Here is a 24,426-nt window from a genome sequence, read left to right on the forward strand (position 1 = left end):
AGGAGATTTAAAATTAGAAATCAAAAAAGAATTAGACTAAAATTGGAAAAAGGAATTGTAGAATTGAACTTGAATGAAATTTATTTTTCATTTTTATTGAACATTTAATATATATTTGATAGCTGTGAAATTTATTATATGATGAAATTCATTTCAATTTAATTGAATAGCTGGTGTAGAGTTGATAGCTATGGTACTATTGCTGTCTTTTGAGACCAGGACTGGAAGCAGCTCCAAACACTCAAATAAAATCCAATTCTTTCGTCTTGACATCTATGGAGGGGGCTGTGGGAGGGAGGGTGGCAAGGACTTTGACTTTAAAGCATTGGTCAAAGTTCTTGTTGTGCTCAGAGCCATGGGTAGGGTTGGGTAGGGAAGTATTATTTCCAAAGGAAGCCCTGTGATTGTTGATCCGGAGGTTTAGGGCAGTGGTGGTTTCACCTATGTAGAAGGCAGGACAGAAGTTGCACGAAAGGAGGTAGATGCAATTTTTGGAGATGCAATTACTGGATTGATGGATTTGGTGGGTGTAGTTGGTGATAGGACTGGTAAAGGAGATGGAAGAATCAGTGATAGGACAGGTTTTACAGCGGGGGCGTTTGCAAGGTAGGGTACCAGGTGGAGTTGGGATTTCATCAGAGGTGAGTGATTTGTTTCTTGAGGTTGGGAGGCTGCTTATAAATGAGGGTGGGTGGTTGCTGGAAAAGTAGTTTGGTAGAGGGATTGGAGGAGACGACATGGAACAGATCTTTAAGGACATATATATTAATATTATACATATAGATATATACATAAAATATATATCTCAACTGCAGGTAACAAATTCAAGGATTCATGTTTACAGAATTCTAATGAATCGTTTTTCATAAATCCCACAAATGAAAATGAAGTCTCTACCACTTTTAAATCGTTGAAAACTAACGCAGCTCCAGGTGTTGACAGAATTAACAATAAATGCTTAACAATTATTTGGTCATTTATTTTCAGACCATTGCCAATAATAATAAATCGATGCTTTTCAGAGGGTCATTTTCCAGATAGTTTAAAATAAGCAAATATTATTCCCTTACATAAAACGGGTGACCCTTCAAATCCTGCAAATTACCGTCCTTGTTGAAAAGACAACAAACAACATGTTAAATATCTTGGCATAATGGTTGACCAACATTTAAGATGGAATGTCCACATAAACACTACTTGTAATAAACTTAAACATTGGATAAGTAAGTTTCGTAATATTAGCCAAGTTAGTGACAAAGAGGTTTCAAAGCTTATATATTTTGCCTATATACGGTATCTGGGTATCCCGTATCTGGGATACGGGATTAGAACTTGGGGTGGATCTTATTCTAATCATACAGATCAAATTTTTGTCATTCAAAAAACCCTAATCAAAGCCATACTAGGAAAGCCTAGACGCTATCCGAGTGAAAATATTTTTTTTTGAATTCAAGGTTCTAACTGTAAGGCAGTTGTATATTAAAATTCTCATAACTTATATGAACAAACATAAAGATCTATTCAATTTGCGTGAATCTACATACAATCTCCGTCCCTCATCCATTACTTTTCAGGTTGCTGACACTAATTTATCTATTTGCAGAAGACAGTTATCATACATTGTATCAAAACTCATAATTGAAATCCCTCGTCATTTCATCACCAATAAGTTAAGTAAAAAGCTGGTAAGAGATATAAATGAGTGGTTGGCTTCGAATGACATAATAATTTAAATAGTGGCTGCCAAAGCAGTCACTATTAAGCAAATTTTCTCTTATTCTCTCCAATATTAATCTTGAGAAACAAAACTTAATTCTATTAGGTCTCCCTCTGCCTTCTCCCCTATCCTTTCTTACTCCCCTTTTCCTTCTTACTCTTTCTTCTTGTTTTTTAGTTTCTTTTTAAGTTTAGTAAGTTTCTTTTCAAATTCAGTGATTTTTCTTTCAGTTTTTTTATTCTTTCCTTTCACTGAATTAATTTATTTCATCTTTTTTTCCTGAAAATTAAAAATATCTAGATTTTTCAAACACTCTGCCTCTGCGCACAGGTTTTTTAACCTTGTGGGGACCTTCCTTATTTTTATTGTATTATTTAGTTCAATACTGTGTATTATTATTATTATGTATTACTAATTTCTAAGTTTTTATCTTTTGTTATTATTATTAAATATTATTAAAGATAAATAAACGATTTTGATTTGATTTGATATCATAAGGACATTTATATTATATAATATAGTATAATATATATAATATATATTAACTTTTAAAAATTCGCGGATGGATGAACATGCTAATATATCAACCGGGTACATCCGATAAGCAGTTTCACTACTTGCTGACGTTTCGCCATTATAACAAATGACATCCTCGGAGCGCAGTTTTAGCTACACTGACTCCTGCGTGTGTTTGGAAGTTCTTCCACGTGGTCGAAGGGAGTACCTCCTCCCCTCTCCTTCCACGTGTTCCTGGCGCTGCTGAGTGAATGAAATTCCCGGAGAAGTGTCTGGCTTTTGTGCTGTGTTGAGAATGATTTTCCAAAGGGAAGAGATATTTGTACTGTCATCTCTTTTGTTAAGGCTCCCTTGTTTCTCTATTTCTAGGGCCTCTCGTACAATCCTAACCTGAAAATCTTGAATGTTGGCTATTTGTTTTGAATTCTTAAAATTCATTTTGTGACCTGTGTTTTTTCTTGGTTGTAAGGGCTGAAGTGGATTGTTTGTTTTTTATGTTCAATTTGTGTTCCTCTATCCTGGCTGATATTCTTCTATTTGTTTGACCTACATACATCTTGCCACAATTCAGGCAGGGAATACTATAGAGGCTCTGATTTTCTAGTTCTAATCTCTGAAAGGGTTTCTTTAGAAATTTCGAAATAGTTTGGAGAGGTTTGTAGACTGGTTTGATTTTATGTTTTTTTAGTATTCTTCCAATACGGTCGGTAGTACCCCTGATGTATGGAAGAAGGACGGTTTTTTCGAATGCTTTCTCTTCCTTGAGTTTTTCTTTGGGGATTGGAGGTGTCAGTTGTTTTTTCAATGATTTTTCGATTATTCTATTATTGTAGCCATTACACTTCAGTATGGATTTGATTGTCTTGATCTCCTCTTCTTTGCTTTTTTTCGTCCGTGAGATGAAGAGATCGAAAGATTAAACTATTCTAGTGTATCTGGTTCAGCTGATTAAGGAATTCGAAAAGTTCTTCTTTACTATGAGGCCAAATGATAAAGACATCGTCGATATATCTCTTCCAAGGGGTTGGTTTCAGTTTTGTTCTACTGAGAGCTTCTTCTTCAAAATGAGTCATGAAGAGATTGGCTATGGCTGGAGAGAGGGATGATCCCATGGGGGCTCCTTCAATTTGTCTATAGTATTGGTTATTGTGAGTGAAATATGTATTTTTCAGGCAGTGGCTTGTCAGGTCAATAATTGATTCAGAAAATTGTGCATTTTGATTCATGATGATTAGGGCTCCATCAACAGGAATGTTGGGGTACATGGAAATGATGTCTAAACTTGCTAGTATATCCCCCGAATTTAGGGTTATGTCTTTGATTTGATTGATAAAATCATAGGAGTTTTTCACATATTATTGTGATTCTTCTATAACTGGTTGAATGAGGTTGGCTATGAATCGTTCAAGTTTGTGGGTAGGTGAGTTAATAGCATTCACAATTAGTCTGAGTGGTGTATCCAGCTTGTGTATTTTTGGAAGACCATAAATTTTCGGGTATCTACTAGATTTCTCTCTCGGAATTAATTTGAGTTGGGTATCTGGGTTGATATCGGATTGTTTGATTTTTGACTTCGTAATTTTCTCAAGGTAGGTTATTGGGTCTCGTTAAACCGGCTTGTAGGCTGCATCTTTGAGAATATTTTCTAGTTTTTCGTTATATACTGTTCTGTCCATAACTACTGTAGAATTCCCTTTGTCAACTGGTAAGATTACTATGGAGGGATTTCTAGAAAGGTTTTCCAATGCTGTGATTTCTTCTTTCGGTAAATTGGACTTGGGAGAATTTGATTTTTTCAAAATATGAAAGATTTCTTGTCTGATCTCTTCTGCTTCAATGTGTTCGAATTCTTTAAGACTTGGTTCAATAGTTGATATTATTTCTTCATGTGGTAAGTTTTTGGGGGTGATTGCAAAATTAGGGAGGAGGTACTCCCTTCGACCACGTGGAAGAACTCCCAAACACACGCATGAGTCAGTGTAGCTAAAACTGCGCTCCGAGGATGCCATTTGTTATAATGGCGAAACGTCAAAACAAATGATAATAATATTATGCTACAAGTAATCTAAAAGATTGTTTAAGACCAATTTTGCACTTGCTAGAGCTTCTTGGTATAACAGAAGGATAGGAGAGGCCAGTAATAAATCGTAAGAGTCCTGGAAAGTAGTAAATGAGTTTTACAGGGAAAGGGACAGAAAAAAGTTGAGAGTTTGGAGAATGAGGGGGGAGACTGTTCAAAATCCTAAAAAGATAGCAGATTTTATTAATATTCATTTTGTGAATATAGAAATGATCAATTAGTGATATAGTTGGAAAAGAGTTTGTTGTGGATACAGAAAACATGGCTTAGATATACTTAAAAGCACTTGGAAACTTACATAATAAGAATATTTCGGTGTCCAAGTCACCTTCTTCAACTGGTGAGACTACGACAGTTTTACATTAACGCAGTCGAAAGCCTTGGAGATGTCGACAAAACAAGTGATACCGCCTCACCAGACTAGACTCAATCGCATCAATACAGTAATTGAGGAAATCTACAAGTAACAATGTGGTATCTGCTTGAAAAGGTGCAAAGGTTGAAATTTTCAATAAGGAGTAATTCATTCGAAAAACTAGAAGCAATGTTACACAACAGTCCAATATTGCAACTTCTAGATTTTTATAAGCAGTTTTATAGTTATTACTGACGCTTGCAATTTTACTATTGGAGGAGTGCTTTCACGGATTTTCAATGGTAGAGATCCACCTTTTTCTTATGCTTCAAGGACATTGAACAAAAATGAGATCAATCTTTCAATTATAGAAAATGAACTATTGGCTATTGTGTGGTGTAGTAAATATTTTCGGCCCTACTTATATGACGTAAATTTCCAATTCCAACTGATCATAAACCTCTCCAGTGGCTCCATAGTATTAAAGAACCGAATTGATAAGATAAAAACTATTGTTAGAATAATTTGTTTTGACATTACCTACACAAAAAGTATATTATTTCCTGGTCAGTTTCTGCTTCAATATGGTATTATGGGTTTGGGTTGCTGCATATACAAATGTTCTAAGACGATTAAAAACAATACAGAACTCACTATTGAAAATCATCCTAAGAAAAAATGAAATGCACCAATCAAAATCGGGTTTTCTAGAATTCTCAGTTTTGCTCATGTGACAGTTATATTTGAAGCATAGTATATCATAAGAAGTTTTCTCTTTTATAATTCATAATTAGACCCGACAGTTTAATTAACAAGACGGAAGGAGTCACATCTGGTTACTGTGCTGTTCTCAACATTTGCTGATGACTCAGCTATACTAAACTCTTAGCAAGTAAGGTCAGGAATCTATGAGGAAACTTCAAGATGCTGCTGATGAAATCTCCAGTTGTGCCAAACTGTGGAAAATCAAAATAAATGAGACTAAGTCTGTCCATATCAACTTCAACAACAGAAAATGTGGACAAATTCCGTTATCCATCAATGGGAAGCTCAATCAATCATCTTTATTCAAATATACATAAAAATGTAATAAATAAAAAATAATTATGTAAAATAATATGTATACATAAAAAATAATTTTTTAACAATATAACATGTCAGTTATAACAAATATATAAAAATTTACATTACTTATCTAGTAGTCTTCAAGGATGGTTTCCCAGAAACTCATCCACCGAGTAATAGGCTTTTTCTATTAAGAATTTACGAAGGTTTGCTTTGAATTTTCTCAATCCACTGTTAGTGGATAATAGTTTCAAAAAGCTTGGAAGTCTATTATAGAATTTGCACCCTGCATAGCTAGGCTTCCTCTCAAATAATTTCCTCCTATGAGGCTGAGTTACAAAGTTTTCTCTCCCTCTAGTGTTATACGAATGCGTATCGGCTCTAATTCGGAAATTCGTTCTATTTTGGACAGAATGCACAATCAGCCTGAAAATGTAAATAGAGGATACTGTTAGTAGGGATAGTGATCGGAATGCTTCTCTACAAGGGTGGTTGTATCCGATCCCCGCCATATACCTTATCGCTTTCTTTTGTTGTACAAATACTCTTTAAATATTTTCCTTTGAAGTAACCCCAAAGCTCTATACCGTACACAACATAACAATAAAATGTAGCAAAGTACGCCACTTTAACAGTGTTTTGTGGAACATGCTTCACCAGATCTCTGATAAGGAAGAGACTTTTACTTATTTTCCTGATCATGTTATCAACATGCCTTTCATCAAAATTTACCCCTAGCATATTAACAGAGTCAGCGCTCTCAATTTAATCATCACCAATATATAATTGGGGAAGTATAGGAACATTTAAATGTTACATTACTAACTGCTCGTTCCATTTGCTAACGAGGCCATAAACGTAGGCATGACTCAGGATGCAAAGTTGCGTCGAAAAGCACACGAGGAGAAAAATAGAGAAGAATTAGGATTAAAGTATAGAAAAATCTACTGATTGATGGGCCGAAATTCAGTTATTTCTATCTACAACACGATTCTCATCTACAAGCAGATCCTGAAACTCATATGGATGTATGGAATACAGCTCTGGGGCATTGAAAAAATTGATAATTGACTTTTTAATGTAATGTGTGAGGTAACTTTGATCATAACTTCAATTTTGCAATAGGAATACGAGTTTTGGGCTAATGATTGTTTTTCATACCACTTTATATTTTTCACTTCATTTTTTGTCATTGATTCTTTTTCTTCTGTAAATATTCACCTATTGTTATTATTATAGCAATCAATAATATAATATGTTATAATTTGACTGCTGTATTCAAGTAGCCGTAGATAAAATAGTGTATGTAACAGTTGTTGTATTTCGTCTTAAAAGTACTCGTGAGATATTAAGACACGCGCTTGCTCGCTGTGCTTTTGTCTCAATTCTTGCGTCAAAGAATCTCAAATACAAACTTCACAGTTTAATCATTATTATTATAATTTTATTACTCATCTGAAAGAACATGACAATTAGATATAATCTTGAATAATTATGAATAACAATGGCTACGGTACTTATAATAATAGAAATAAAATGATAAGAGTACGTTTTATAGAAACACCTCTTACTTCTAAAAAAACATTGATTATTTTAAATCACAAAACCATTAAACATTAATTGAAACAACTATGCATTTCGGGATTTAACACATCTTCAGGTGCAAATTTAAGATAAAATCTCGTAGTGCTCACTCATTATTTTTAGAGCTTCTGAAAGTAGCTTCAGTTCTTATCGGGCAGCCGATGGAGTCACACCGTTTATCGCTCAGCAAAGCTACAGTTCAGTAACTTGTTTTTGCCGGCCTCCTGGTGTTACTTAACCAAGAAATTCTAAAACTCTAATATTTTTTCTACTTTTCATATTTTTAATATCTCTGAGTAGTTACCGCTAGTGAAACACCATGAGTGAACAGTGTTTCAGCTGTAACAAGTTAATAAATATTAATGACTCGAAAAAGAGTGTTTCATGCCCAGCCTTTAAAATTAAATATCATTCTTTTTGTGTTATCATAAAGAATAAAAAGTGGAACTGTGTGAAATGTTCAAGTGAAACGTGGTCTGCGCCAGCCGATCCCAACGATGAAAATAACGTAATCCTGAAAGCGATTGAAGATTTCAAGAAGGAGAACAAGGTAAGGTGGGACAATAACGACGCCAAGTTAGAGAAAATCCAGGTAGATATAGAAAAAAGTACACAAGAAATTAAGGACATCAAAGATAGCGTTGAGAAAGTGACCGAGAAGTGTGAAAAAAAACTGTCAATCAGTCGAAGATCTTCGCTGTGAAAACCAACTGCTGAAAGATAACTTAGAAGTGGTTAATCGTAAATTGATCGAATTGCAGCAACACACTAGAAAAAACAACATAATAGTGTCGGGTGTACCTTTAACTTATAAGGACATGTTTGTAGTTACTCAGGCAATTGCAAATGTTTTGCGCGTGAACTTCCATTACGCCGACATAAATGCAGCTCACAGACTCCAGAAAACGAAAGGTGACACTAGGCCCCTTCTATAGTAATTTCATTCACGTCTCGGTGCACTAAATCTCTATGGTTAGCAGCTAGAAGACAGATAGGTTCACTATCTGCCAGGGACCTGAATAGTTCGTTTCCAAATACACCAGTCTATATAAACGACCACTTGACGCCCGAAACAAAAGAAATATTTAACGCATCGAGGCAACTGATGAAAGAAAGAATACTGACTTCGGTGTGGACAACGGACTGCAAGGTGATGGCGAAGAGTGGTGCGGCCCAGCATCCGTTCAGGTTCCATGATATGAGCCAGGTGAAAAGTCTACGAGAGAAGAAAGCGGGAGAAGCCCGCTCAAAGGGCAATTATAAAAACAATTCTAAAAAAAGATTACAGATATCCAACAATTCTTTTATTCACAGAGTTTCCAGTTCTAAATGTCAGACAGTTTTTTATTAAATCTTTGTTAATTCACATAAAAAAATACAAAACAGCTCTTAGGAGAAGCTATCAATAATATCTATTCAACACGCTTCAGATCCAATTATAACTTTGAAATTCCCCAGCTGACACATGGCTCGGAACTGACAAATCCTGCTTACCTGGCGCACGTCCTTTATAGGAATGTGCCTGACGAGATTGAAGAAGCAGAGATATGCAGTTTGGCGGTGTACAGGAGGAGGGTGGACAGGTGGCTATACCATATTGGCTGGGAGATGTCCGAGCAGTTACTTCGATCCCGCTATGCACGATAATCAATCCAATCTAACCCAAAGTTTGATAAACCAACTTACACTTCCTTCATATTGTTATCTTTTTTCTAGTCTGGATTGTTAAGATATTGTATTTTTCCTTGTCCCACTCTCCCATTTACTTCAATCTTTTAACTTTTCATTCTATTAAATTTTGTTTTTCTTTTTGATTATCTGGGAATTCATCAGGGACCCACGCACTGCGGTTCATGCATCTCTTGAAATCTGTTAATACATATGAATAAATGAATAATCAATCAAATTTTATGTCAAATGATGTGAAATTATAATTAAATCCTTAGAATTATCTAGAATTTAGGTGCATGATAAATATGTAGGAATTATTATTGTTTTAAACTGATGTGTGAAAGACTGTTACCGTACTGAACTCCCCCCTACACACAGACGGATAGTCTTGTAGGGGGGTTTCCTTGCATATTTTATAATACGTTTGTGTTATGTAACACTTCTGTAATTATTTGGGAAATAAATAATTTTTGAATTTTAATTTGAGTACTAGCAGAAACCCGTGCTCCGCAAGGATCTATTTTAAAACTTGACAAACTGAAAACTTGACGTAATAAAATTTTGAAGAATTGAAAATAGGCCTATAACCATCCTTGGTTAATTGAGAATCTATATGCAAAATTTCAAGTTAATTAGTCCAGTAGTTCAGACGTGATGATGCGTCTATAGTTATTTGTATATCTAGAGTGAAAAGTGCTGTTTTTTCTCCCTGAGGGAAAAGTTTGAAGCCCGAGGCGAAGCCGAGGGCAACAATTTTCCTGAGGGGAAAAAACATTTTTCATTCGTGATATACACAACATTTTTCCTCCACCTATATTTTTATAAAAACTGCAAATAAAATAATTTTTAAAAACGTACGTGACCAAAACAATGTGTTACAACATAATCTAAAAAGTAAATAGAAACAGCTGGCTTGTAATCACAGTTCTCTGCCGACAGCGCTATCTGTCGGCAAAAGTTGTAACAACAATGGCCGCCACAACTACAGCTATGATGAAGTTCCCGTTTCAAATTTGATTAGTTAATAAGGAATATTCGTTGGCTGGTATTTTGAATAGCATGGAATATAAAAAATATACATTTTTTTAGTATAGTGATACGAAGTTTGTAATAATTTTAGCATACAAACATATATTTCATATGTTGATCAAATCTGGTTGAGGTATTGAATTTAGTTGGCTCAATGACTGACTATTCTATATGCTTCCTCATCTGAGCTTAGACCTTCTTGCCTATTAAAATGTAAGTTTTTAAAATAGAGATGCTTCCCATGTTATTTAAATGGAGTCACTTTTCCACCCTAGGTAGTTTTTCTGTTTTTTACTACCGAGAGCGAAAACGTGACACTTTAGTATTATGTTTCAGGGAGTAAAGTAAGTACTTTAGACAGTAGGTGGAGGAAAACATAATTTTCCTATCCCGTACGTGTATAAGCCAGCTCTTTACTTTATTATAAAAAGTAAATATCAGCAACAATACCTATTTATATCATTTATCAGCAAAACATAAACCGTGATCACTTCAGACTCCATAAAATTATTACTCAACGAGACAGCAATTCATTGCGATGGCCCTGATATATCATAATAATTGGCATCGCGGCTAGAATGCACTGCAAGAGATAGGACTGTGGAATAGAATAGTGGTGAAACTATGATAGCGCCAGAAGTGTTTCAAACACAATAGTAGGTACTACATGAACTTTTTGAAAGTGATTTGAAAAAAAATGTTGAAACAACAGAACTAAAAGTTTTCAACCTTATCATTCTACATCCATTTAGAGAGGCTTTTGTTTAAGCCGAATGTAAATGTATATACAGTATATAAAAATGAATGTCTGTTTGTTTGTTCCCTATAGACTTGAAACCTACTTGACATAACGGCATGAAACTTTGGGAATATGTTGTGTGAATATTTGGGATGGTTTCTGAACAGAAATTTTGAAAGGGGGGCTAATAATAATATTATTTATTAATTCATTTTACATACATATGTTTTCGAAATTGTCGGCCAAGCGGCTACCGAAGAACGGAAATATGATCATGATTCAAGATCATGTTGTGATAATATGATTTAGCATCTAAAGTTACCTGATGTAGAATAAACACGTCACCCTGTAATAAATTGTGTACTGGTATTAAAACGGTAGTTTGGAGTTGAAGTGTAGTTGATTGGTACCAGCTGTAGATAATGGTTCCTTAGAAGACCTATACAGATAATTATCACTCCCTATCATTGAAAAATTGGAAAATGTTGAAAAAAAATTATTCACCTCATGAGAGTTGTTCATAAAACATTCATTAATTACTGAAGAATGACAGAATAATTTACATTTTTTTTAATTTAGCTTAGCTTATATTCATCCTAAAATGGATGATGGAAAGAATATGGAATTCTGTGTGATTCATCGTACATCGCATATTTCCTAGACCATCTATTGACAATCAACAACTATGAAAACATTGAATTCATCTTTGAAACACTGATTTAACCTATTTTTTTTTATTCCAACACTTTACTGATAGATATTACTATAGTGAGGTCCAAGTTATAATGGCAGTAGATAACGATAGGAGAACGGCGATGCCGATTCTCTGTCTTAATTATATTTCTAAATTGTTAAAAACATATTTGGCAACGTTGTGGAGCTAGAAAAGCATAGTGCTACCTCCTTTGTTGAATGATAGACAAGGATAGCAACACCAATGTTAATCAAATACTGCCATTATAACGTTGACCTCACTATACCAATTGATTGAGAAGAATATGTTTTCGGAATAATGAATGCTGCATGACTAAGCACATAGGAAGTCCGTTTTGAGATGTAAATGAAAATATTGATTGTCGGATAAATTTCATGATTCACCAAATAAAGTCAAGTGTGACATGAGATGCATTGACTTTTTGGCGGTACGAAGTTCGCCGGGTAAGCTAGTTAAATTGTAAATAAAGCTTTTTTATTAATAGTCAACGCTGAAAAAAGACAGGCACAATCACCAGGAATACTATAAATTCTATGAGGGACCAGTAAGCCCCTCTTAATTAATTTTGAGTAGTTCAATCACTTCCATTATGGACACTGGTTACATTATGGACAATCAATACGTATGAAATTTATTAGCTACAGAATAAAAAAGCTTTTGATTGCAGTAACCCCGACTACTACAATATGAATAACCATTTGGATCAAATATAAGGAATTACTCACATCTCTCATCAACTCAAACTTTTTATTCACAAAATATCAACAAAAAATATATATAAGTTATAGGTATTGAATGAACTCACGGATATAGTACTCAAGTTTGTCTTTTTCTGGCCGTGCTGCCAATAAATGTAGGTATATGCTTGCCTTTTTGTTTTTGTAATTTTGTTGTCTAATAAAAACGTTTTCAATGTGATTTTTGATGGTAATAAAAATTGAATTTGAAAAAATAATTATCAACAAACTCCTAACCAAAGAAAATGTGCTCTGTTCTAATCGGAATGTATGAGACACTATATATACAGCTAATAGAAGGCGCAACTCGCCTTCGGAACAAACACGTGGCAAGCTCGCGCTCTCGATAAACGCAAAATAAATTCGATCAGCTGATTGATAAGACTATTTTAAGCTTCCCAATGATTACAACATATGTTAGAATACCATGTGTCAATTATCTCAGTTCCATATGGAGTTCACCCTACCATGTTCATAACCTTACTTAATAGGATCCTTTTTCATCCTTTGAAACCCTTAAGAGGCAAAATATCTCAAAATCCGTTCTTAGTGCGCGTCTAGCATGTTTGAAGAATATTTTTGCAAAGTTTCAAGTCTTTGGCCAATTAGTTTGAGCTGTAGTGTGATTTTACACCAACATTTTCGAAAAATGCCCTCTCCTGAACCCCCCTGTGCTCCCGATCGGAATTTTTCTGCATAGATCTAATTTTTTTCGTAGCTGAACAAAAAAGTTCCTCATGAGCGGTTAAGAAGTACAACATTTTTGGGTGGGCCCAGCTACCTCAGGGGTGCAAATTTCTGAAAATCCTTTCTTAGTGGATGTTTTGAGGCTACCATAAACAATTGTGCAAAATTTCAAGATTTCAGGCTCAGTAGTTTGGGCTGTGGTTTGATTTCAGTCTGTCGGGGCTTAGCCTTTTATAGATATAGAGATTGAAACACAATAGAATGCATAAAGTACCCTTTTATTTTATCACAAGACTAGTTTCAAGAGCCATTTTCAAATGTAAATCATGGAAAGATTTACACTTTAAAGTGGCTCTTGAAGAGTTGAAACTAGTCGTGTTCTGATAAAATAAAAGGGGACTTGATACATCCTACTGTGCTTCAATTCTTCTAGTATCATCTATAATTCTATACAGAGTGGGTAAAAAGTCCGAAAACGGCTTGATATCAAATACACAAAGGTAATTTGATGGTGGGTGTGATTGGGGATGATCCTACTCAAATTGAAAATACTACTTTACTATGACTTCAAAAATCTGGTCTGCCATTTTGGATCCGCCATATTGAATGCAACTTTATTTTTTTAAATGGGAAGGTTGTCATGCGATTCATGATTTCGATACGAAATTTCAAGAAAAAATGAATGGTGAAAACCGCACATCGATATCTCAAACCGTTCAGAAGATTTTCACATTATTAATCAATATTAGTCCAGTCAAGGAAAGGATATAGAGGGAAAAGTTGGAAAGACAATTTTTGACCCCACCGTTCTGTTTAGGTTAGTAAGGAAGTAGACATATCAAAAGTCCCCACCCCTACCCCATGTGTTAAGGGTGTGGGGGTGGTTTTAAGGTACCATTTTTTGGTTTTTCGCATAAAACTCAGAAACTATGTACCCTAAGGACTTGACTGTCATATAACAAATTGAAGCTTACATAATTTCCTACAATATTAAGCTTATAATTTTTTCTATATCTCCTCTAGTTTTCGAGATATCCGCTCTTGAAGGTGTGACATTTTTGAAAAAAACACACGTTTGCCACCAATTTATTTTTATTTTTGCTCTTATAACTTTTTAAAAATCGATGGAAAAAATCCATGTTGACTATAAGCTTATAGAACATTTAATTCTCTTCAATTTGATGTATAATTTCATCCTTTAACGAGTTCCCCTACACCTTCTGCAGCAGCTTTAGTGAAATCTCTATTTTTGCAACAATATAGCAATAGACAAAGAAATTTGGAGGGAATGTTTGAAAACAAAATTTTTGACTTTGTAGTTTTGTTGGGTCTAGTTAGGAGAACATATCAAAAGTCCCCATTCCTAACACAAGTGCTAAGGGGATGAGGGTAGTTTAAAAGTTGCATATTTCAGCGTTTTGCTTTAAAAGTTGCATTTTTCAGCGTTTTGCTTCTACGATCATATCTTGAGAACAATGCGTTCAACCGACATAAATAACTATTCAAAAATCAAGCTTGATTAATTCTCTACACTTTTTGTTGATTAATTTTTTTGATATTCCCTACACTTCCCGAGATATTCGCTCTTGAAGGTGTGTAATTTTTAAAATAACAGAATTTTATCCAATGCTTTGCTCTCTAATAATGTTCTAATAATGTTGCATTGCTGCAACAATTGATCGTTTGACAATGACATTTGAAGGGGGTGTCTGTGACATAATATTTGACTTTGCAGCTTGATTTAGACTAGTTAGTAGGTGAACATAGCAAAAGTGCGCATCTTTTTCCCCACTGTTGAAGGTGTGGATCCGCTGAGTTGACACTTGTTGCAGCAATGAAAATTCCACCCTCTACATTGAAGCTGCTATAACAATGAAAGGAAACCTTGGAATAGTGAAATAATACATCATTCCAAAGAGAATCCAATGCTCCTCATACCTACTACGATAAGCATTAGTTTTTAAGATACATTGTTGGATAGTTATAAGCCCTGAAAGAGCAAAGCATTGGATGAAATCCTGTTGTCTTAACAATAACACACCTTCAAGAACGAATGTCTCGGGAAGTGTTGGGAATATCAAAAAAATTACTAAACAAAAAGTGTAGAGAATTTATCAAGCTTGATTTTTGAATAGTTATTTATGTCGGTTGAACGCATTGTTCTCTAGATATGATCGTAGAAGCAAAACGCTGAAAAATGCAACTTTTAAACCGCCCTCATCCCATTAGCACTTGTGTTAGGAATGGGGACTTTTGATATGTTCTCCTCCTAACTAGTCTCAACAAAGCTGCAAATTCAAAAATTTAGTTTCAAACATCCCCTCCAAATTCCTTTGTCAATTGTTGCAAAAATAGAGATTTCACACTCAACACTAAAGCTGCTGCAGAAGGTGTAGGGGAACTCGTTAAAGGATGAAATTATACATCAAATTGAAGAGAATCAAATGTTCTATAAGCTTATAGTCAACATGGATTTTTTCCATCGATTTTTAAAAAGTTATAAGAGCAAAAATAAAAATAAATTGGTGGCAAACGTGTTTTTTTTCAAAAATGTCACCTTCAAGAGCGGATATCTCGAAAACTAGAAGAGATATAGAAAAATTATTATTGTAGGAAATTATGTAAGCTTCAATTTGTTATATGACAGTCAAGTCCTTAGGGTACATAGTTTCTGAGTTTTATGCGAAAAACCAAAAAATGGTACTATTAAACCAACCCCACACCCTTAGCACAGGGGGTAGGGGTGGGGACTTTTGATATGTTTACCTCCTTACTACCCTAAACAGAACTGCGAGGTCAAAAATTGTCTTTCCAACTTTTCCCTCTATACCCTTTTTCAAGCATTCATTGCCTGGACTATTATATAGTGATATTATTGCATAAATGGGATTTTGGGGCGAAGGGCAAGAGATGACTCTGACCACTCTATCTTACGTGAGTTTGATGGCTTGTTTTCTAAGGAAAATATCTGTGATGAATTTGCGGAATCATTCAGGAGGAACGTAAACAATATTGTACACAAATGCCCCCATATTCTATTGCAAAATATACATACTCCTACAAATCAAAGTCTTTATAATAAAGACTTTATATATTGAAAATATTATATATTGAAAATAATCAATAACTTGAATAAGAACAAATCTCCTGGTATTGATAATATAAGGGTTCTCGATGTGCAGATGATAAAAGAAAAAATATGTAATTCCACTTCCAATCTGATCAATTTAAGTATAAGAAAAAGCATTTTTCCAGAGCCATTAAAGAAAGCCATAGTCAAACCAATACACAAATGTGGACCTCGCAGCTGTCTAGCAAATTACAGGCCTATTGCTAAACTCCCAATCTTTGAAAAAATATTTGAAAAATATGTATCTGCATCTTTGAACCAATACCTCAAAGCCAATGAAATAATTACGAATTCTCAATATGGTTTTCAAAAAGGAAAAGGCACTGAACAGCTTTTGTCGAATTTACAAATGTAATTAACTGTCATCTTAATAATAGACTACATGTAATGGCTATATTCATTGACTATTCAAAGGCTTTTGATACCCTAGATCACCAGTTTCTTTTAAATGAATTGAATAAAATTGGTATTTCTGGTCACAATTATGATTGGTTCAAGAGTTATTTACATAACCGCTCATTTCTTGTAAAATTAGATAAATACACAAGTCAATCTTATGGATGCGATGTAGGAGTACCACAGGGAAGTATACTAGCTCCTATTTTATATAACATTTACGTTAATGGATTGCCATCTGTGATAAAAAATGGAGAGCTATTTATGTATGCAGACGACACTGCTTTGATAGTAGCCCATAAAAATTTCGAAATAGCCGAAAAATTGATTCAAGATGACTATAATAATATTATTCGATGGTCACATGATAGGAACTTGATTATTAATAAATCTAAGACAGTGGTCCTACACTTCAAAACACCCCATACTAAACTTCTTAATCCTCCAGTTATAAAAACTCATGATTGTAAGTGTCTTTATTTGAATAATGGTGATCCCTGCACATGTACCCCTTTGAAAGTTACAAATAACACCCGTTACCTTGGTGTAATCTTGGATGATAAACTAAAATGGGAATTACATATAGATCATATTTCGAAAAAGTTACGTGCAATCAGTGCTCAAATCTTCTTTTTACATAGAAATATACCACCAGATTGTCTTTATCTAATTTATAAATCATTATCAGAATATCCTTAATTAGGTATGGCATCGAGGCTCGGGGATGTGCTGCAAACTACCTATTAGACAGGGTAGAGCGTATCCAATTCAGAACCCTCAGATGTATAATGTCCGTATCTAACCGATTAAATTTCACAATTCATGATAAACAATCCGTTCAACGATTTTTTCACACACTCACTCCAAACAATTCTATCTATATAAGTTAGTATTAATGTACAGAAATAATTATTCTTACCGACAATTTGCACCTATACCTCAATATAATCTTAGAGCATTCAGTGTATATTCAATTCCTAGATATAATAATTTGTACGGAAAAAGATCATTGAAATACACTATTCCAAAACTGTTTAATTTGCTCCCTATCATCATCCGAGATTATTCCAAGGAAGATATTTTCCAACTTATCATTGTGAATGATTTTAATTTGTGACACTACTACTCCAACACTTTAATGTACACTAGATAGTGAAAAATCATCAATTTTTTGCTTTTTTTTATTTTTATAATTACAAAATATTAGTTTGCTGGTAAAATGAATTTTAGTATCTGTGAAACACCGCCGCCTTAGAGTGACTATCTAATTTTTCATAATATCAAAAATCAAAATCGTTCATTTATATATTATATTAATATATCATTTAATTTTCATATACTATATGGATGGTTAATTAACGTTTGAGACTCCCGATCACTTATTGTATTTTTTATTTAGTATTATCCTTAATTCTGAATAAGATTAATATCTTTTGATGCTTACTTACTATAGAGTATCAAGTTTATTTTATTTTAAATTTAATTTAGTATTATAATTTGAAGTTTTTGAGTTTTCCATTTTTTCCAATTTCCTTTAACCCTGCACCACCCTATTAATCATCCTTAGTTCATCTAATACCCCATACTCCTTTTTAAATTCCTAAACTCCCAGTTTCATGAAAAAAATTTTTTCCTTAGTTTATTTTTAAGTTAGCATTCATTCTATTTATGTATTTTATTATTTGTAGGCACCTGCTGTTAAATCTTTTAGGTTTAGCGGGACCAATTTTGTAATGCATTTTACTGAATAAAATGATTGATTGATTGATTGATTGATATTATGCATATCAGAAATGAAATACACAAGTGGTATTGATTAATAATGTGAATATCTTCTGAACGGTTTGAGATATCAATATGTGGTTTCCGCCATTCATTTTTTCTTGAAATTTCGTACCAAAATCATGTATCGCATGACCACCTTCCTATTTAAAAAAATAAAGTTGCATTCAATATGGCGGATCCAAGATGGTGGAACATATTTTTAAAGTCATAGTAAAGTAGTATTTTCAATTTGAGTAGGATCCTCGATCACACCCACCATCAAATTACCTTTGTTTATGAGATATTAAGCCGTTCTCAGACTTTTTCTCTACTTTCTGCTTTGAATAGTATTGATTAATAATGTGAATACCTTCTAAACGGTTTGAGATTTTCGATATGCGGTTTTCGTCATTATTTTTTTCTTGAAATTTCGTATCGAAATCATGTATCGCATGACCATTTGAATGGTTATGGTAAATATCGCATGACTTCCTATTTAAAAAAATAAAGTTGCATTCAATATGGCGGACCAGATTTTTGAAGTCATAGTAAAGTAGTATTTTCAATTTGAGTAGGATCCCCAATCACACCCACCGTCAAATAGCCTTTGTGTATGAGATATTAAGCCGTACTTGGACTTTTCACTTACTCTGTATAATAGAAATGCTTGATGATATTAATGTTACTTAATGATAGTGTGATTGGTGTGATGCTGTGCAGGTTCAGTGTGGGTCAATTGCCGTTATGGGCTAAAAAGCAGATGTCTGTTCCTTTGAGTGGAGCCAATCCTCGAATAGTGGAAGTGCCAAAAGGCAGATGGGCCCAGCGTATTCGCCCCACTGGTATAACTGTCAAATCTGTCTTTGATAGTGACAGTATCATTCCATTTCCGTTGACTTCAGGTAATGACAGTGGTCAGTATTCCTATTCATTACACATTAACATTATCCTTAGAAGATGACACTATGCAATCTTGACAAATCGATATTAATTCATTAATTTCTTCGCCCCAGAATTTTATCATTTCTATACGTTTTGATAATAACTGTTATAAGGCAAAAAATCTAAAATAAAAATGTGATCATAATACAATATAAAGTTGATAATAATACATATTATATAATTGATAATAATACAATGGCCGACCCAATGTTAAGGAATATGGTGTAACAAACCATTCTAGTTATAGACCTTATAATAGCTATTAGCCTGGTGTTCCAGACCGTTATAGTTCTTGGTAAAAAGCTATTATAAGGCGTATAACTATAATAGTTTGTTACACTTAATTCCTCAACATTGGGTTCGTTCTCGGAATGCGGTAAGTGGTAAATTGTTCCAGTTCCAGTGTAAATTGTTCTATGCCACGTGACTGGTGCAAAACTACTTGATCCCATGGAACGCCACTTCAAAATCGTTGGTTCAAGCTTTTGGTGTGCCCTTTTGAAGTTGATTTCTACCAATGTGTGTCGTTTACTATCTGCTTAAATGAACAAAGGCTGCTTTACAAACTTACCTTCTAGAGAAATGTGCACTTCTTCCACTTCATCACTAACGAATATTCTATAAATAAGAAATCATTTAACGAATGTTTATCAAACATAATTTAGTTGGTTATGTATTCTGCGTCTTTGCTATGATAGACAACAAGCTATCTGCGCATGTGCAGACGGTTTATCTTATCGACCAATGACAGCTCTCCGATTGTGGTACATTCTGAATGCACCGCGGTCAGAGTGCGAGGCAGGATTTATTTACCGGTAGCTGGATTTTGGAACACTCACTATTGAAATGGTTCCCGTGAGACGCGGAACTTCCTACCACTAGTCACAATTCACCACTTGGAACAATTCACCGTGTTCCCTGAACGTACACATTGAGAAACGTCTGGTCGGCACAAATCATACCTAGGTTATTGCCAAAAAGAATTCCGTGTAGAATAAATACTCTTGGGATATGAGCATTTCCATTAGTTTATCGTCGTAAAAAAGTGGAACTGGTTAGATTTCGATCAAATTATTTTATATTCAGAATGATGGTAGTAGTGTTTAAAAATATTCTACTTTTATTGAACGTGAATTATATTGAAGCCTGTCACTAGAATTACTTAAATTAATACTATACTTTTATTGTATGTTCACAGAGAAAAGATTAGATTCTGACGGGTCAAAAGAAGACAGTTCTATTGACAGTGGCACTGAAACTAGCAGGTCATTGTTTACTGAAGTTAAAAGAGAAACGATCAGCACTCAAAAAAAGGTACCAATAAATAAATAAATAAAATTTTATTGTCGAAAAGCCTTTACAGCATAGACAACGTCAATATATAACATAACAACGATAAGTTCTAGTCACACACTTCTACAGTAGTATATACACAATGCTCATGTAATGATGGTTAATATTAACAAATAGAATAACAACCACAATAAATACATTTGGAAGTTTCTACTATAGTATCACAGTTGAGTGATGAAGAGAAGTTGAATTTAGATAACAAGATAATCAGACTAACCAACACTTACTGACAGGTACTAATTATTTACTAACATATATTTACTAGGCACTCATCAAATTCAGTCAATTTATAAAACGGATTTAATACTAGCCAATTATATATTGCCACACCCGTCTTTTTTAATATTTTTATTAAATATAAAATTTAAATAAAATTCTTCAATTTTTACCACTGTCAGAAGCACAATCCAAAACAAAACAATTCCTTACATAGAGCTTAAGGGAGTTTTTAAATTTTATCATGAAAATGATAACCTAATGGAATTGGTAGTAAAAATAAGAACATATTTAATTTAGTAATATGCTGATTTTAATTTTATATTCATGTTCTTGGACACAGTCCTTAAATAAGTTTAATTTCAATTAATACATAGGTTATACTTATACAAAATAATAATAATGACAATGATAATGACTCACCCTTTTTAGAAAACATACAATTAATAATAGAAGTTAATAATTTAAATACATTTTATGCAATTTTTCTGCCAATTCATAATAAAAAGAATAATATTATCCCACAAAGTGTGTCAAGTTTGATTTCCACTTTAATAACATTCAACCGTTTCAAAACTACATTTCATCTCCACATTAATACTACATTTTCTCTTTTCCGTCATATCACTTTACATTTTAATTCAAGATAAACCTTTAATGATAAAACTGCGCTAGCTAAATCTTTTTACACACAACAAAGACATTGGTTGTACATCTACCATCACGAAAAATACCAAACAGAACAAGACTTCGCTTCTTTCCCTCCAGTTTTTAACTGCCATAACGTTTTATACCACTCAACTTCCCTCCAAATATTAGGCTAGAATAATTCTTTTTGTTATTTATTTACTGTTCAAATTTAATCAAAATGCTATTTATTTGATTTAAATTTATATTTGGCTTTTTGTTTATTGTTTTATTGAAATCCTGTAATATGATATTATTTTGTAAAAGTTGTGTTAATGTAATTGGTACAATTCTTTTGATTTATTTAATTAAATAAATTAAATCAATTTATTTATTTTTTTTTTATCTTTTAAAGTGTTTTATTATTTTTTATTTAAAAATTTTAGTATTGGAAACTTTATATTTAATAACTTTGTTGTGTTGGCATCTAACCTACAACACAGAGAAGAGGATTTTCAGGACACCTCAAGGATAGAAATTTCATTCATAACTTTTGATACAATGTTCGGATCTTCCCGTACGCTCTTTCTTTTCGGCTTGTCAAGGTAGTTGGAAATCGTATATCATGAGTGAAGTTCCTAAGAGAAATGGGAAATTTTTTGTTGAGTGACAACTGTACTTCAACCCATATTCCATACACAAAATAATGACAATTTATTTATTCAATGCTGCATATCTTATGAAATAATTCAGATATAAAATCAAAATCTAGTCAAGGATGTGAGGAATTTCCTCCTCTTCTCACTCCAATCAACTATACTTTCGATTTCAATACCATTAGAAAGTTACAACCGATTGAAAAAGTACGATTGAAGTTTTACCATTTTTTCGCAATTCCACTGTTAATCAAGAGTCTCTTAAACGAGGATCATACATCATAGAAACTCATGATTGGTTCTAAATTTTATCCTATAGGAGCTCAGTTACCATAAATATTTATCTTCAACTACTGTTTTCCATCTTAGAACTACCGAGATCGTGAATATGAGGAGAATATCTTCAATCTCTTGATATTTTCAAGTGAAAATAAACCGTGCGTCCAAGTGAACTATGAATAAAAATGATAAAATCAACAGCATTTTTTGCGTTTCAAGTTTATCAACATGGTCGGAATTGATTAGCAGATTCAGCCACAAAGTTTCTTCTAAAAGGTCATGAAGATTATTTCAAAATCGATTTACGATTTTAGTTTTGCTCTTTATTGCTCTACTTATAATTTTGTATTATATCAAGCAAAGGAAATACATTTACGACAAAAATACACATACATAACAGGGGTAGGTAAATCTTTTTAAAGAGTATCAATCAATTTCCTCCTTATAATATACAATGAAACTGGATGTTATTTTACTGAATGCTAAGAAGATAGTGGCTCTTATAAGTTTATAATGAGAGAAATTCATTGAATTTTCAAATTACTCCCTCTTCCCCAATCTCCCGCTAGACGGCTAGCATAACAGCATTTAGTTCATATGCAAAATTAGAACTTTCCACTATGGGTACAGTCCATGAAAAAGGTTGACAACCATTGGCTATTCAATGAAAACAAAAAGCAACTGAAATAATATTATTAAGATTAACAATCTTTGGCTATTCAATGAAAAAAAAGTAACTGAAACAATATTATTGTTAATGAGCAGTTTCGACATCATTTATTGAAATCATTTTAGAACAATAATAGAGAAATATAATGCTGCATTGCACAGCACCTCAAGAACATGTCATGATTAAAATTATTCCATGCTCTTTCTCAATTTTTAAGTTCAAAATCGCAATATTGTGGATTAAATTAGATTGATTTAATTTTTTTCAATTATTGAATTGAAGTACATAATGTAATAAAGTTTGGATTATATTACATTTTTATAATGGACAATAGTTTATCTGGCCACTCATTCACTTATTGTTTTCTAGTTCTTGTTGATTAGAAATGAAAATTAATCCTCTTTGTCACTGGAGACGCAGCGTTTATGCGATCTGGAGAGTTGAGAGTAGCAAGTGATTAGAATAAGAAAAATGAATGTCTAGTCTATGTATTATTAGCAAAACAATGACATGCATGCCTCAAGCCACAAATGCTGTCAGCAGTTGTTTTGCTGGGGGGAGAGAGTGGTGTGAACTGGTTTGTTGGAGAGGGAAGTGTAGGATGCCAATGACTCCCCACTACGTCCCCCTACTATAGTACTAATCCAGCTCAGACAGAAATCGTCATTTGCGTATACAAGCGCTTTCTACTGGTATAAGTGATACTACACATTAGGCGAAACAATAGTCGGTAAGAATCCCTCTGATCCCTTCTTCTTTGTGCCTACAAACATTATTTTGAAATTATCAACGATACATCGACAAATGAACTTTCGACTATCGATATTTCTCTATTTGATTATACAGTATCGATGTTTTGTTCAGCGCTAAATTCAAATTATTTATCTTTTTTAAAAATTAATATTACACCTATGCTTCTCTTCCAAGCAATGCTGACAATTTGAAGGTCTTAATTCAAATCTCTCAAACCTACTTAGTCAAACGCAGCTCTAGGTATCTGACGCGTCTGACTATAGGTATACTACCAACACTGGGTCCAACTATATAGGTTAAAACATCCTGCTTCCGAACTTTCTGCTTTAGAGAATTGGAGAGAGAAACACAATATTGTTGTAGCCTCTGAGATGGATAGCGGACAATAAGGCCGGCCACGCAGGACAAGTGTATCGAACATGATTGTGTGAACGGACATGACTTCGAACAAAAAAGTCATTCACGCGAAAGGCTTCAAACGGAAAACAGTTATTTGACGGCAGCTTCCAACATAAAATGAACAACCAAGAACAATTATTAAACTACTGGAAAATTACAAATTATAATAACAGCGAACAAAAATTCGAATATACAAAACCCCAACCTCAAAAAAATTTTGTTTGAAGCCTTTCGCTGGTAACATCACATGTATGACGAACATGTGTGTTCACACAAAATTGTGTTACTTGTCCTGTAGTCATGTTTATTCAATATTAACTTTTTTTAATTGTAATTCTTCTTATAT

The 24,426-nt window shown here is 33.5% G+C and overlaps 1 protein-coding gene across 1 annotated transcript in view; it reads left to right on the plus strand.

Annotated features, from left to right (window-relative positions):
- The window catches only part of LOC111046958 (mitogen-activated protein kinase-binding protein 1), a gene marked incomplete at its 5' end in the record, with an annotated part of 142,318 nt that overhangs the window by 50,211 nt on the left and 67,681 nt on the right, over nt 1–24,426 (plus strand). The window contains 2 exon segments of the mRNA XM_039443242.1: nt 18,906–19,099; nt 20,326–20,441. Of these exon segments, the coding sequence (XP_039299176.1) occupies nt 18,906–19,099; nt 20,326–20,441 (310 nt within the window).

The sequence above is a fragment of the Nilaparvata lugens genome, chromosome X, assembly GCF_014356525.2.
Source record: "Nilaparvata lugens isolate BPH chromosome X, ASM1435652v1, whole genome shotgun sequence".
NCBI classification, from domain to species: domain Eukaryota; kingdom Metazoa; phylum Arthropoda; class Insecta; order Hemiptera; family Delphacidae; genus Nilaparvata; species Nilaparvata lugens.